This window comes from Polypterus senegalus, chromosome 1 (genome assembly GCF_016835505.1).
Source record: "Polypterus senegalus isolate Bchr_013 chromosome 1, ASM1683550v1, whole genome shotgun sequence".
Classification (NCBI taxonomy): domain Eukaryota; kingdom Metazoa; phylum Chordata; class Cladistia; order Polypteriformes; family Polypteridae; genus Polypterus; species Polypterus senegalus.
In genome coordinates, this window is record NC_053154.1 from 63,773,006 (window position 1) to 63,788,361 (window position 15,356).

A 15,356-nucleotide genomic window follows, 5' to 3' on the forward strand; every position below is an offset into this window, starting at 1 on the left:
TGAACAGGGGAACCATACTTTCCAAATAATGCCAAAGATTAGAAGCAGAAAACCTAGTACAGTTCTCACGACCACAGTATTATACTGCTATATATTTGTTTCTGTTTTATCTGTACTTCACCTACAGAGACTACAAAGAGTCTCAGCATAGTTTTTGGCTTCACCTGAAGTTTTATAAATTGTGTTTTTAAAAGAATTTCTTTTTCATGCAACATAAACAGTCTGTATGTATACTCAGCATCATCTTTGTCTTCCTTAGGCTTCTCTCTCTGCTTTCTCAGCACACTCACCAGGAGCATTCACACTCTGATTAATCTTTTTCGAATGTGGTGATTATCAGACCAACTAGAGGCAATTCAAGCACCACAGCTAGCTTCTTGATGGAAACTGCTTACCTCAACATATGCAGGAGTCTTATTTTTTCCTTTATTGCTTAACTTTCGATGCTTGTTAATTTTATATTGTTAATATCAATGTAAGAATGAAAGCTATTATAACTTACCTCACTGTACCAGAATGATACAGTGTGTTGGGATCCTTCATGTATGCACATTCTCCCTCCAATAGTTTAAAGGTATGTTTAACTGGAATCTCATCTGAAGTATTTTGTGCTTTACAATACAATACAATACAATTTATTTTTATATAGCCCAAAATCACACAAGGAGTACCACAATGGGCTTTGACAGGTCCTGTCTTTTGAAACCCCCCCCAGCCTTGACTGTCTAAGAAGACAAGAAAAAACTCCCAAAAAAATCCCTTGTAGGGGGAAAAAAATGGAAGAAATCTCAAGAATTAGAAGAGAGACCCCTTTTCAGGAAGACTGGGAATGCAGTGAGTGTCAAAAAAGTGGTAAATACAGTACAATATACAGAACAAAACCAAGTAATCCTCAATAGTACAATAGTAATAGTACAAGTATAGAGCAAAATGCAAGAGTAGATGATATCACATAATGTGATTTGTTCAGAGTCCTGGGGACTTTGGCCATCAAGCTGCCTCCCCACAATTAGCCACTCCACAGCTGAATCAGTGCTGGGCCAGCCAATCTGATGAAAGGACCCTTATACCCGACGATTCCAGTCCTCCTCCGTCAGAAATGACTTTACCTTAGGCAGGCAGATAACTTGGCAGTAGGGCAGTGGCACCAAGTGCCACCTTTGAGTACCGAGAAGAGAAACAGAATAGGTGAGGGTTAGTAACAAATTATAACTATCATGTTACTTATGTTTTAGTGCTAATAACTAACAACAGAGATGCAGTCTATACAGTTAATCAGCAGCTTTATTCAGGATATGCTAAACTGAAGTAGTGAGTCTTCAGCCGGGATTTGAAAGCTGAGACCGAAGGGGCATCTCTTATAGTAGTAGGCAGACCATTCCTCAGTTTAGGGGCCCTGTAACTAAAAGCTAAAATGAAAAGTTTTGTAACTGACAATAGAAAAATTGTAGAAACTGAAAATTTTAAATATAGGCATATGTAAAAAACAAACAATAAGAAGACACATTTTGTGGCCTGTGAAAATGTCAAGAGAATGTAACACTTTGAGTCAGATAACCAAAAAAAAAAACAACAATAAGATGGAGGCCCAGCATATAAATTATTAAACTGAGGAACACATTATTTAGAGCAGTCACTGATGGAACTGCAGGAGCACTGAAGAAGAGACAAATTTAAGATGTAATTTGAAGTAGTTAATAGTAAGTTGCGGGAATGTCAGCCAGTTTAATATTCAGCTGAAGCTACCCAGGTGCCTTTATAACCACCTAAAAGTTCAAAACTGGTCAGATGAGGTTCATAGAAGACTGGCAGAGTTATAGGGTGCTCAATAGAACAAATGCACAGGCAAGTTGATAAACCACTAAAAGTGAAGTATTTTATAAGAAAATGCAACTGAGATGTGAGGAAAGCTTTTTGATTTTTTATTTTATGTAATAAAATATGATATTATTGCATAGTATTGTACAAACAGTTGGCCCTCTGTATGCACAGGATCTTAGATGCATAAATCAAAAAATATTTGAAAAAAAAAATCAAGAAAGTTCCAAAAAGCATAACTTGAGCACTACAAGCACTACAACTGAATCCACGAGAATGAAGTGATCTGTAGGCATACGCTTTTGTAACTTCCCTCCATAGGAGTTGAATAAAATGACTCTTAGATGTAAACTTACAGCTCCTATATGGCAACAAATTGTTGAGCCATCTTACTGCTCTTTAGTTGGCTGGCTGTGCACATATGAGGAAATCGCCCTTGCTCTATTCTGTAGAATGATCGACTGCATTCTCCAGCCGTCACTGTTTTTATAAAAGAAACACTCTTTCTCACTCACTTATCCTTTCTCGGCTTCTGAGTGCTGCTAATGTCCAAGGTAACGATCAGCGTCCAACTTTACTATTCCCACAGCTTCTAAAACAAAACACAAATTCTGGAAAATAAGTCACTCAAAAAAGAAGGCAAAACAATCACTAACCAAAAGGTTAAACCATTGTTCCTCGCCAAGCCAATCAAAGTGAGTCCATCCATAAGACCGTAGACACCTGGCCAGGGCATTGGCTTTAAACTTAAGTAATGTTATCTGTACATACCATGCATGCAAAAAGCTATGCAGGCTAGAAACAGCTTGGACATATTTAGACTGTAAACTGTAAATTAAATACTGAAGTTTCAAGTGTGGTACCCGTTCTTATTGACAGGGACACGTATGCGCACATCGATAAGCACTGCCCCGCATTTCTTTAAACAAAAGCTATTCAGTAAGCAATCCTGACTGTAATGTCGCTTGCCAAAGTCATTATTCTCTAGACAATACTGAAAAACAGCTATTTACGTAGGATTTACATGAATAAGGTGTTATAAGTAATCTACAGTTGTTTAAAGTACACAGGAGGATGTGCATTGGTTACAAGCAAATGCTATGCCATTTTATATAAGGGACTCGAGCATCTACAGATTTTAGCATCCATGGGGGGTCCTGGAACTAATCTCCCGCAGATATGGAGGGCCGACTGTATGTAATTATTAACTTGTTACTTCCCTTACACACACAGACATCTAACTGGGTTTCAGGTATACCCTTTTGTATGTGAGATAATCTTAAAGTAGCTGTTTTGAACTTGAAGAATCCAATATTTAGTATTCTTGAAAACTTGTCCTAACCCCTGTGTAACATACACATAATACTGCTTGATATACTGTATATTATTTTTGAGAACTGTTGTGTTGTCCACATTAGAATACAAAGGAGATCTAATCATAAGTAATTAAGAACTCCAGTCTTGTATAGTTTTTTCTTAAAATTACACACTTTTGCATAGTCCTATGCCATATTAACTCAGATTGTGTTATCTGCCAAAGATTTTGGTTTAGACTATCCATTCATTTCCAGTTTTATCCAGTAGGCTGTTGTATTAACCTTTCCCTCAGCAAGTCAGAAATGAGTCCTGATGGGCATGCCAGTGCATCACATGGTATACACTCTTCAAACTCACGCTCTATAACTAAGCAAGTGTAATTCACTGATCACTTAAAGAGCATGCCTTGGAAGTATGAGGGATAGTCAAAGCATCTGAATAAAACCAACTCATGCGTAGGAATAACATGCACACCTCTTAAAAATACACCCTAGTTCCAAATGAGGCAGAGGGCATGAACAGGACTAGATCTAGTAAAATTGGCCATCCATCCAAAACAAAACAGAATAACATTGAATGATCACCCAAAATAGAATTTATTAGAATTGTGGCATTGCACACCTTTGTACTGATGTTTCTCTTAAGAAAACTTTGAACCTGGTAAAATCCCATTGCGAACAGGAATTGTGCAATGCTAGTTGGATGGCAGAATTTCACTTTTTGAGCATATTTAGTTTGCTTTGACCTAAAGGCTAATGTATTCAATTACAGTTATGGTGGTAAATTAGTTGTTTTTTTGACAGCATGTGCATCTGTTAAATTTTCATACAGAATATAAATCTTTCTATAGGAGAATGCCAGCTTGAAATTTTAGGATGGTGAAAAGTTTAACAGGCAGGGAATTATTTCTTCACATCATTTGTTAAACATGAATGGATTCTTGAAGTGTATAACCTGACTTCAGTTGTTGTCCTGGTCGACTGGTAGTTTTGTTTTCCTGTTACATCCTGGTAATATGCAGGTTACTTAAACTAGCTCTATCGATTAAAGAGAACTGTGAGATTTATGTTATTTTATGCAGAACGTGGCTAATGCATACTGTGGTTTTACGCATAGGATCAAACAGCCCTATTCTGAATGAGGGCATCATGTTAGCCATCGGCATCAATAAATGATAAAAAAAAAACTTAAAATAGCTGCTGTTGTTATAGTGATATAACTAACCACCTGTCACCTGTTCTACACTTGTAACACTAGCCTGATTCTGACAAGTTGTGCATTTTCATAATCCCGCCTTTGCTGGAGAGAGCTATCAGAACACATTTACAGAGTTCAAGATTAAGGAAGCTACCAGAGCACATGGCAGCCACGAAGTACAGTATGTTTTAAACATTTGGAGCACTTTAAAGAAGAGCAAACCAAGTGACTTACATTTGCTTCAGACTGCTTAAATTTACATTTACAGAGCAATCCATAATCCCTAGCTGCAGCTTAAACAAACAAAGAGCAGCAGCTGCACATTCTCACTGCCGATCCCAAGACTATTACAGTCTCTAAGGGCCTCCCAACAATACAAATCTTATCTGAATATGGCTATAGAGGCTTGGCTTTTTCTAGTGACCTACATGTGTTTTATGCCTAATGTTGGCACATTTACATTGTTTCATGAGTTGCTGTATTAATATTTAAAATATAACAACTTGCTATGTGGCAGAAACAAAGTCTTTCTCATTTTAATGATATCTTAGTAGGCACAAAACACCATTAGTAGTGATTGAATGCAGAATGGTTCAGTAGCTCTTAAGATAAGAATGATGCATTTATTGTCAGTTGTAGTCCTTTTATGCACTTATATTGCATATCTTATAAAATGTAAAGTACTAGCAGGGTGTCTAAACTCATTCATTAAGTGAAGCTCATATGATATAGCATCTTTAATAATGAAAACAACTGCAAATTGCTGAACCACATATGAATAATTAATGGAAACATAGCCCAGGTAAGGAAATGGCATTGAGCATAGCAAGCGTGTGAGTTAATGCTGAGAAAATTCCTCAGCTTACTTGTTATATTTGTTTCTCAGAGATATTTTGAAATCAATACTTTCCTATTGAGCACACAAGTGCAAATGGTATAGCTGATTTTTTCTTATGGTACATCATCACATGTCCTCCTTTTTTAATAAGAGGTGTAAAGGAGTGCCTAATGTAGTTCAGCAGTATATGCAATGTAGGGACAAAAGAATAAGATAAGTCCGCAGAGATTGTGAGAGTTCTGGAAGTGATCATTTCTTTGCACAGAGAAAGGAATGGGGGGTGACATGTAACAAAGTCCTTGTGTCCATTGGTGGCAGAAGGAAGGCTCATTACAGTATCTATATGGTCACCCTACAAGCCAGCATGGGAATTACCCAACTGTGATCTGTGGTTTGAGACCATTAAAAGTCCTAAAAAGGAGGCTTTAATCAGATTTAGAGGCCCTGTGAAAACTGTAAAAAGCTGAAAATACACTACAGATCTTAACACAGTAAGCCTATACCTATACTGGGATTTGATTCAGAACAAAGATTTATCTAGTAGGAGGAAGAGAGACGAGTATTGAGGAAAAGGGTTGAAGGTCTTTTGAGAGGAGAATTGATAAGTGCTAGTTGGGTACACAAGTGATTTCCTGTTAATTATATGTGAAAAAGTAATATATATAATCCAACCTCTGTCTGTATGTCTGTCCGCTTTTCACAAGAGAACTACTTAACAGATTTTTTTTCTGTAATTTGCTTGAACATTCCAGTTGATTTTGTGACATCTGTCATCAAGCTTAGTATCATAGTTTGCTTACAGGAGCGATTTATTCTTACTAATCTGAGACAGAGGCTGCAGACTGAGCAGAGGGGGACTCATGATGTCAGCAGTGGGGAGTCGGGCAGGGCCCTCCTTACAAACTTGCCAGCCTCCGTTCGAGTTGGTCTACCTGTCACCACGTTTTGTAGTGTACTTTGATCCGTTTAGCTAGCTATACCTGTTTATTTATTGATTTTTAAAATTTGTCCTGTTTCATTACTACGCGGACGGAACCGCAGGAGACAGCTTGTATGTGTATATTGTGTCAGATCGGGGGCACTGTCATCCCCTTGAACCCTCAGACTACACTCCAGACACCAGGTAAAAGTCAAATTATTATTTATTTGGACAATACAGTAGTACACAACCACCCTCCACTCCACAATACTCATATATCACAATAAATAATCAATACAATAAACAATCCTCCCAGACGCGTTGCCACCCAGCTCAGCTCAACTCTGGGATCTCCCACAGTCCTTTATATAGTTCATGACCCGGAAGTGCTTTCTGATCCCTCAATCAGTGACTTCCTAGCACTTCCGAGTCAGATCATTTCTTGAACCCGGAAGCACGTCATTTCCTCTGTCCGTGAGATTAGGACGCACTTCTGGGTTATAAGCAAAACTTTCATTGCTCCTCCCTGCAGCGCCTTCTAGGTGCCCCTGTGGTATCCAGCAGGTCTGTGGATGAAAACTCTATCGTCCATAATTCCCTGCTGGCATTCGGGGCACCTCCATGCTGCAGGGAGGGCTCTACCTGGCGGCCTGGGGGTATTGGCCAGGATGACTGGCCGGCTATAGTCCACTATATATATATATATATATAGTATAAAGGTGCTATATGGGCACCTTACCCGGCACACAGAGACTCGGAGGCACACATAAAAATAAAAGAACTTTATTTTTCTTCAGCAGGGGGCCATGTCCTCCCTGTGTCCCTCAGCCCTAACACAGTCCCATAAACACAAACAAGTCACCAAAAGCAAACACAAAACACACTGGTCTTCACCACCACTCCTCCTGGCAAGTGTTGTCCTTCTCCTCCCTACTCTGACTCCAAGTGTTGGCCGCTGGCTCCTTTTATTAGGCACCCGTAATTTCTCCAGGTGCTTGATTGCTGAGCTCCGGCTTCACTTCCAGATATAGCAAAAATACTGTCCACAAGGCCCCAACAGTTCCTGCTGCAGCACCCCTTGGTGGTGCCTGCGGAACCCAACAGGGCTGCACCAAACTCCAACTCCCATGAAGCCCTCCAAGGCACCGCTGCAACCCAGGGAGGCTGCCATCTAACATCTAGGGGGAGATATTGGGTCTCCCATGCTTGCTCCTCCGGAACATATGCTGAAGGGGCATCCCAGCCAGGCACTATATATATATATATATATATATATATATATATATATATATATATATATATATATATATATATATATATATATATATATATATAAATATTGGAATTGGACATTCTGTGAACAGTCTCTCCAGAATTAATTTTTCCTGATAATTTTGAACATTTGTTTGATTTTTTCAGTCATTCATCCATTTTCTACCGCTTATCCAGATCTAGGTCACGGGGCAGCAGTCTAAGAAAAGATGCCCAGACATTCATTTACCACCTCCTCCAACTCCTCCATTGAGATACTGAGGTGTTCCCAGGCTAACTGGGAGATATATTCTGCCCACTGTGTCCTTGGTCTGCCCAAACCAACTTAACTGCCTTCTTTCAATGCGGAGGACCAGTGGCTGTACTTTGAGTTCCTCCTAAATGTCTGTGCTCATCACTCTATCTCTAAAGCTGAACTCATACACTCTGCGAAGGAAGCTCTTCCTCTTCTTCTTGTAACTGCAATCTCTTTCTTTCAGTCACTACTCAAAAAGCGTGGCCATAGGTGAGAGTAGGAATCTAGAAGGACTGAAAAATTGAGAGCTTTGCCTTTTGGCCCTGCTCTCTCTTCATCACAACTGACCAGTACAATGTTCACATAACTGCTGATGCCATTCCAATCCACTTGTTGATATCTCATTCCATTCTTCATTCACTTATAAACAAGACCCAGAGATACTTAAACTCTTCTGCTTGAGGTAGCTCCTCATCTCCAACCTGGAAAGAGCAATGTAGGATTTTCAGATTTGGAAGTGCTGATCCTCATCCCCAGTATTTCCATGAGGTCACCACCCAAGGATGGCAACATGACTACATCCTCTGCAAAAAGCAGAGACGCCAACTATACCTAGACGGTACCTTTTTACCTCCCACGTTGGCTCAGAATTCTTAGCATCCAGTGAAGTCACATTTCATTGTTTTATCAATTCATTAATTTACAGATAATGGAAGAGTTTGCTTTCTAATAATAGCTATAAATTCCAAATATAAGAGAGAAAAGGTAGGGTCTTGTGTGTGTGATTTAGGCATTGTAATTTTTGGACACTAAGCTAAATCCCCTGTTTTACGTCAAGAATTCAGCAGTTACTTTGGCCATTATATAGGTTTTGGGAATGAGGAGTCCCATCCACTTTTCCTAGTGAGGGTCTTAGTGAATTAGTAATTTTAAATGTACTTTATACTTGTTTTGGATTCTAAAAACATTCATGCTTTTTATGCTGCACGACATTGTGAGTTTGTTTTCTCCATCAGAGGAACTTAAATGATTGATTTCTCTATTGAATATGCCATCTCAACTTCCAGCTCATCCTGGTTTTATGAAGTAGTGTTTAGACTGTAAAATCCATTTACCATTAAAATTCTGACACTATATTTTTTCGCCCTATCAGCTCCAAGTAGCTGCCTCATGTCCGAATGGGGTGAATGGGAAGAGTGCAGTGCTACATGCGGCATGGGCATGAGAAAACGGCAGCGAATGGTCAAGATGCCACCATCCGATGGCACCATGTGCAAGGTCGACTTAACACAGGTTGAGAAATGCATGATGCCTGAATGTCGTAAGTAGCACTATGTTCACATTTTATAGTTTTAATGTCATTAGTGAAAAAACTACTATATCGTTTCTCAAATAATTTTGATAGTTTTTCATTTTACTGTTTTGACTAATCTGCATGCCTTTTCCAAATCATACTGTACAACAGTTAAGCTTATGTCATTTTAGACACGATACCCTGTATGCTGTCTCCATGGTCAGAATGGAGTGACTGCAGTGTTACTTGTGGAAAAGGTCTAAGGACTCGGCAGAGAATGTTAAAATCTCCATTGGAGCTGGGGGAATGCAGCGAAGAGCTGGAACAAGTAGAGAAATGCATGCTGCCTGAATGTCGTAAGTATATTTGCTCTGTCACCAGACCCGCCAGGGTATGGTTCAAAGTATTGCTAAATATGATTATACACCTGAAATGGCGCTTTCTTTGTGTCAGTTCCTTACCGTTCTTTCAAAAAGACAGTTTCGTTCTTCACTACATAGCACATTATTTGAATCTCTTATAGCATACTAAAAGCTATCTTTAGTGCTCCTCAGATTTCCTGATTGTAGATCTTCTCTCACCCAGCTGTCTATTCTTAGAATCTGTGGATGTCATGTCTTCATTCAGTCTGCAGTGGATTAAGAAAGTATTAAGACCCCTTCACTTTCTGCACACATTATTGTGTTGTAAGTTTAATATTAAATGGGTAAATTTAGCATTTTTGCCAATGAGTCTACACTCAATAACCCATAATGACAACATGTTTTCAGAAAGCTTTGATTTAAGGTTATTTATCCACCTCAGAGTTGTATTTACTATCTCACTGCTTCTAAATTTTGGTATAAACTAATATTAATTCATTACATATTATTCTGCATTATATGTACACCACAGTTTACACAAAGAATGATGGACACTTGGAATAAGCTACTAAATAGTGTGGTAGACAGTAAGACGTTAGGGACTTTCAAAACTCGACTTGATGTTTTTTTGGAGGGGATAAGTGGATAGGACTGGCGAGCTTTGTTGGGCTGAATGGCCTGTTCTCGTCTAGAGTGTTAACAATAACATTTAAACCTGCTCCACTTCTCCTCAACTATCTTCACACTTAAAACATATTCCAAATTATCTTATTTATGCTTTGCTGTATTTGGTTTGATTTTGTCTTACTAATATCACTGTTATAGTGTTTGAATATGTGCTCTGCTAAAACACTGTCACATATATTATATTATGGACACTAGTTCCTAATGATTTGAACACATCTATTCACTGAATTTTAACCTAATTATTACATAACAGTAAATGTATTGGTTCTTTAATATATTATGTTAAAAACTATCTTTGATTACCTCCAAAATCTCTTGTTCTTGTGTTCTGCAATCTGTAAGTTTATATCAATTAATATTTGGATAATTAAATTCCCCTCAGCTATAAAACCTTCCCACTAAACATGCTGTAACAAAAATGACCATAAGACATTGCGAAGGTTTGGGGTAGCTACCCGTATAATTTTTCCCGGCTGCAAAACTGATTCAAAATGACAGACATGTTCGCACGACTGAGTCCTAAACAGAACTGCCTTAGTATCAACAAGATGGTGGCTTTAAAGGCCATTATGGGAAGTGATGTCATTGGGACCGGAAGTGACATCGTTGGCTGCCCTAGAGTGGGCGGGATTTCCCTAGAATAGTCTGCAAGAGATTGAGAGAGAGAATTAGTGCACTTTGCCAAACCCTAGTCCGGCATGGAATTACATTTACTCAAGCCCTTTAGTTGCCTCCTAAACACGCGTGTGTGACAGTGCCCTTTCAGTAATGTTAAAAACAGGTAAATTAAATCTACTGTTTGCATTGGGGGGTCTGTGACACACGCACCTAATATCAGGCCTTGATCCCTAATGCTTTCTAGTCCATTCCAAACATTCTCACCAAAATATGGGTCACTATATAATTGACATAAATGGCGACTCCTCCACCTTTTTGGTTCTGGCTGTTCATTCCTGAATAATATCTATAATATGTTATACTCATTCCAATACTTACAGTATATGCCACCTCAATACACTGGTACCCATTCTGTTCAAATGTAACCTGTCACAGGTCCCATATATTCCAGAAGGAATCCCAATTTTCCATTAACACATGCCCCTGCAGTGACCAACTAGGATGTGAACCAACCTTTTAATTCCTTTAAGTGAAGCAAAGCATCTACAGCTTGCTAAGAGTAATAAAGTTGATGAATATCGTTAAATCTAAGGACACCACCATTATCACATTATAGAGAAGTACCTGCAGCTCCTAGTCAATTGACTTATGACCTACTGGGAAAATTGCCATTTTTAAATTGACCTGCATGGGTTTGCTCTCCTTGAATGGCATATTTAATATTTAGTATTACAGTGCACTGAGCTACCAGTTTGATCAGTCAGATACAGCTGTCATATTGCTGTTCAGTACACTGAATGTTTTATTATTTCATTGCAAATGTGCACATGGAAAATGCATTTCTGAGTGATGTGAACCATCATAAACAAAAGCTTTTGCATGTTGTTGACATACACATTTTTGTTGTTGGAGAGAGTTTTAGAATACTATAGCATTTATATACAGAATAAAATGAATTGTGGAATGTTACTGTTAAACTGCAGCACAACTTTAATGAAAATTATTGAAAAAGTTCCTTTTTAATACTCAAACTATGATTTTTTTAATTTTGTAGAGAAAATAATGGAAAAATGCTGTGAGCTTATTAACACCCAAACAGGCAATTCGGTGATACACCTCATTTCATGGCTCCATTAGGAACAAATTTATTGTTTATCCAAATGACTGCCGGGCCATTTATTACCAGGATCCTGCAGTATAGGTCTATACATATATGATAAATAATGAAATACATCAAAATTTGAGAAAATAGTAAAGCAACAATTTTATTATCAATAGTAACTCTGTCAAAAATGTAAAGAAGCTGTTTATTTTGACCAGCAACACGATTATAAGTCTCTACTTGATTGAGAGTCCTAGAAGCATGAAACCTCACAGAACACAGGCTTAGAAGAACTTTTACCGTAAGTATAATGTGTTTCTTTGCACTGTCCATGCTTGTTCACACAACATTTTTGGTAGTTGGTGACTCTTTGCGCTCAGTGGGTGGCAGACTGTCTATGTAGTGCTGTAATGACAGCCATGATACGTTGAATACCTTGTGATGAAGAAATGCCTTCAGGGCAGCTATCCGCATCAGTGCCTACAGGGTCTACATCATTCATTTAATTGTCACTAACTCGATCATTGTCATCATCATTAAAATATTCATCTTGCAACAAATGCAGTTATTTTAAAAAATCAACAGCTTTGTCTTTTCTACAATGACTGAACTACATACTGTCTATTTGTAATTCTGTTTTCTGCAAGCTGTTGCGTCTTAAAAAAAAAACTGCTCTACATGGCAGCACTATAGTAGATAATTGAGGCTTGGCATCAAAGCTCAGCAGCAAACTGGCTGCATCTATAGTGGCTGTATACAGAGATACAAGTTATATCATATGTCACAGCTTGACAGGCTCAATGTGATACGATCTAATGTACCCTATGTTCAAAGTGTTAATCTTAAAATAATAAGAACGTATAGCAGTTGTGATATGACTTTGTTCGCTGACAGTCTAACACATGTTTTCCTGTTAATGATTGCTTTATAATGTTAACAAAATGCATAAACCAGGCTATCACTGTTTTCTTGTTTTTTGTTTCCTAGTTACCCATGCTCTTTACCACTCCCCTCTCTGTAACCCCCTCTGGCTACTATGTACAATTTGCCTCATCTCGTGCCTTGTGATGTCTAGTGAATCTAATTACTATATCTAGCAGTCACAATTTTTTTCTTGTTTAATTACCACCAAAAGAAGAAAAGACTTTACTTAATATTTTCCAACCCACTGAATCTGAACAGAGGGTCACTGGGGGTCTGCTGGAGCCAATCCCAACCAACATAGGGCACAAGGCAGTAACCAATCCCAGGCAGGGTGCCAACCCACCGCAGCACACACACAAACACACCCACACACCAGGACCAATTTAGAATCGCCAATCCACCTAACTTGCATGTCTTTCGGAGGAAACCAGAGTGCCCAGAGGAAACCCACGCAGACACGGGGAGAACATGCAAACTCCACGCAGGGAGGACCCAGGAAGCGAACCTGGGTCTCCTAACTGCGAGGCAGCAGCGCTACCACTGCGCCACCGTGCTGCCCACTTAATATTTTTACATTATTTAATTTAAATGTATGTTGGAAGAATTTAACTTAATTTGGTTCACTGCCAAACATTCAGTTTATCATTGGCTACTAAATGAGTGGCCTAACTGAACTGTTGGTAAGCCTTCAAATTGTTGAACATGTGATAGTTACACAGGGCCAGAAATGAAGAAGAAGGTGGGTACAGCATCTCTTCTAATCTAAAGTTATGTGAGCATTTTGCAGCCCGGACAGTGTATGTATGGGAATTGTTGAGAAGCAGAAGGGGAATGGTTGACAGGTTTTCTCATTCTTTTCTCCTAACTGATTGGTGCAAACACTAAAGCAAATCAACATAATATTGACCAGTGTTGTTACCATTTGCACCCTCTGCATCATAAAAAATTTAATTTGCTAACGCTGGCCTGGACTTTGAATTGCTTTGGTTCTAGAGAATCCCCATATTGCACCACTGTTTTGAATGCTGGCACCACTATAGGTCATAGTGTTTGGACTATGAGTCATAGTGTTGTATACAAATTTTATTCTCAGTTATGAAATGTTTCTTAATTTCTTCAATTCCAAATTCATCAGCTAAAGAGTCAATCGAAATATTGGATGCAGTGATTTAATTTATTTTCATTTGTCAACATTCTGGCAACCAACATGTACTGCGCTGTTTGTGGTCAATTGTTCATGAAGATGATTTAGACCAAAACCCCTTTTTTTCCTTATTTTGCCCTCCTAATATCAAACTATTTAAAATCGTTTTGGTTTTTTTTCCACCCAAAAAACCTTTTCAAAAGGACCCATTGTGGGGGCAACAAAAAAAATGAATTTTTTAAATTAAAAATCGGTTGGGGGGAAAAAATTGGTTTTTTTGGGGGCCAAATTGATTTTTTTTGGTTGCAAAAAAGGGGAACAGAAGTGTAAAAAAAAAAAAGTTTGATTTTTTTTCCCCCAAAAAGGGGTCATTTTTTATTTTTTTTTTAAACCATTTTTCAAATACTTTTATTAAAAATTATTTTTTTTTTTCATTTCAACAACTAGTAAAACCAAAAATTTTAGCTTGTAATAAAAATTTTATATGAAGTATTTTTTCCTTTTTTTTTAAAAAAAACTTTAAATTTTTTTATTTTTATTTTTTGAATTATTTTTTTTTTTTAACATGTTCACTTTAAAGCAAAAAAGAAATTTAAAATTTTTTTTGTATGTAATTTTTGAATTTAAAAGGGAAAAAAAAAGGGGAATTTTTTTTTTCGGCTTTTTTACAATATTTTTCCTTGGTTTTTAAATTTTTTCCCAGGAGGTTTTTAAAAAAAAACCCCCTTTTGTCTACATTTTTTGGGTTTTAAGAATTTCTAAATAAAAATAATACAAAAACAAATTTTTGAAAAAACAAGGAAAAAAAATCAGGGGAAAAATTAAAATTGGGGGTATAGGACAAAAAAATGTGGCAATTTAAAACCCCCAAAAATTTTTTAAAAAAATCTAAAGGGTGGTTTTAAATTTTTTTTTTTCCCAAAAAATTTTTATTACCTAAAAAATTAAAAAAAAAAGGTATATGTAACCGCAAAAACAAAAATTTTGACTTTTAAATTGTTTTCTGGGGGGGATTTTAAAAATTTTTTTTCTTTTTTAAAATTTTTTTTAAAAACAAAAAATTTTAAAATTTTTTTAATTTTTTGTTGATAGTTTTCGCTTAAAAAAAAAATTTTAAAATTTGGGAACCGCTTTTTCCAAAAACAAAAAAGACAAAAGCTTTTTTTGGGAAATTGGGGCTTGAAAGTTACCTTTTGAAGGGAAAAAAAAAAGTTTTTAAAAATCCCGGGTGTAGGAGCTTGGTTTAAAAAAAAATTTAAAAGTTTTGCCATTTTATGCGGGAATCCCCCCCGTGTTGGGCCCAAGAAAAGCTTGAGATAAAATAGGGCAAGGCAAATTTAATGGAAAGCCAGAAATGACCCCTTTAAAAATTTTTTAATTTTAAAAAATTGGGAAAATTTTTTTTGGGGCCCTTTAACCCGGGATCATTTTTTTAATTGGGAAACCCGTTTTAAAGGTTTTTGCCATTTTTTCGGGCTTTTTAATGTAATTTCCCAAGGGAAAACGGTGAGGGGCTTTAACTTTCTGTTAAAAATATAGGGCTTTTAAACATAGGGGGATCAAAATTTGAAAAAATTTTTGAAATTTTCAAACTACCTAGGGTTTTGCCTTTTGGGTTTTTTTTTAAAA

The 15,356-nt window shown here is 37.3% G+C and overlaps 1 protein-coding gene across 1 annotated transcript in view; it reads left to right on the forward strand.

The window, feature by feature from the left end:
• LOC120526619 (spondin-1) overlaps positions 1-15,356 on the forward strand; it is a 558,899-nt gene that overhangs the window by 484,654 nt on the left and 58,889 nt on the right. The window contains exons 13-14 of the mRNA XM_039749784.1: positions 8,750-8,917; positions 9,082-9,246. Coding sequence (XP_039605718.1) covers positions 8,750-8,917; positions 9,082-9,246 — 333 coding nt within the window. The remainder of the gene's footprint in view (positions 1-8,749; positions 8,918-9,081; positions 9,247-15,356) is intronic.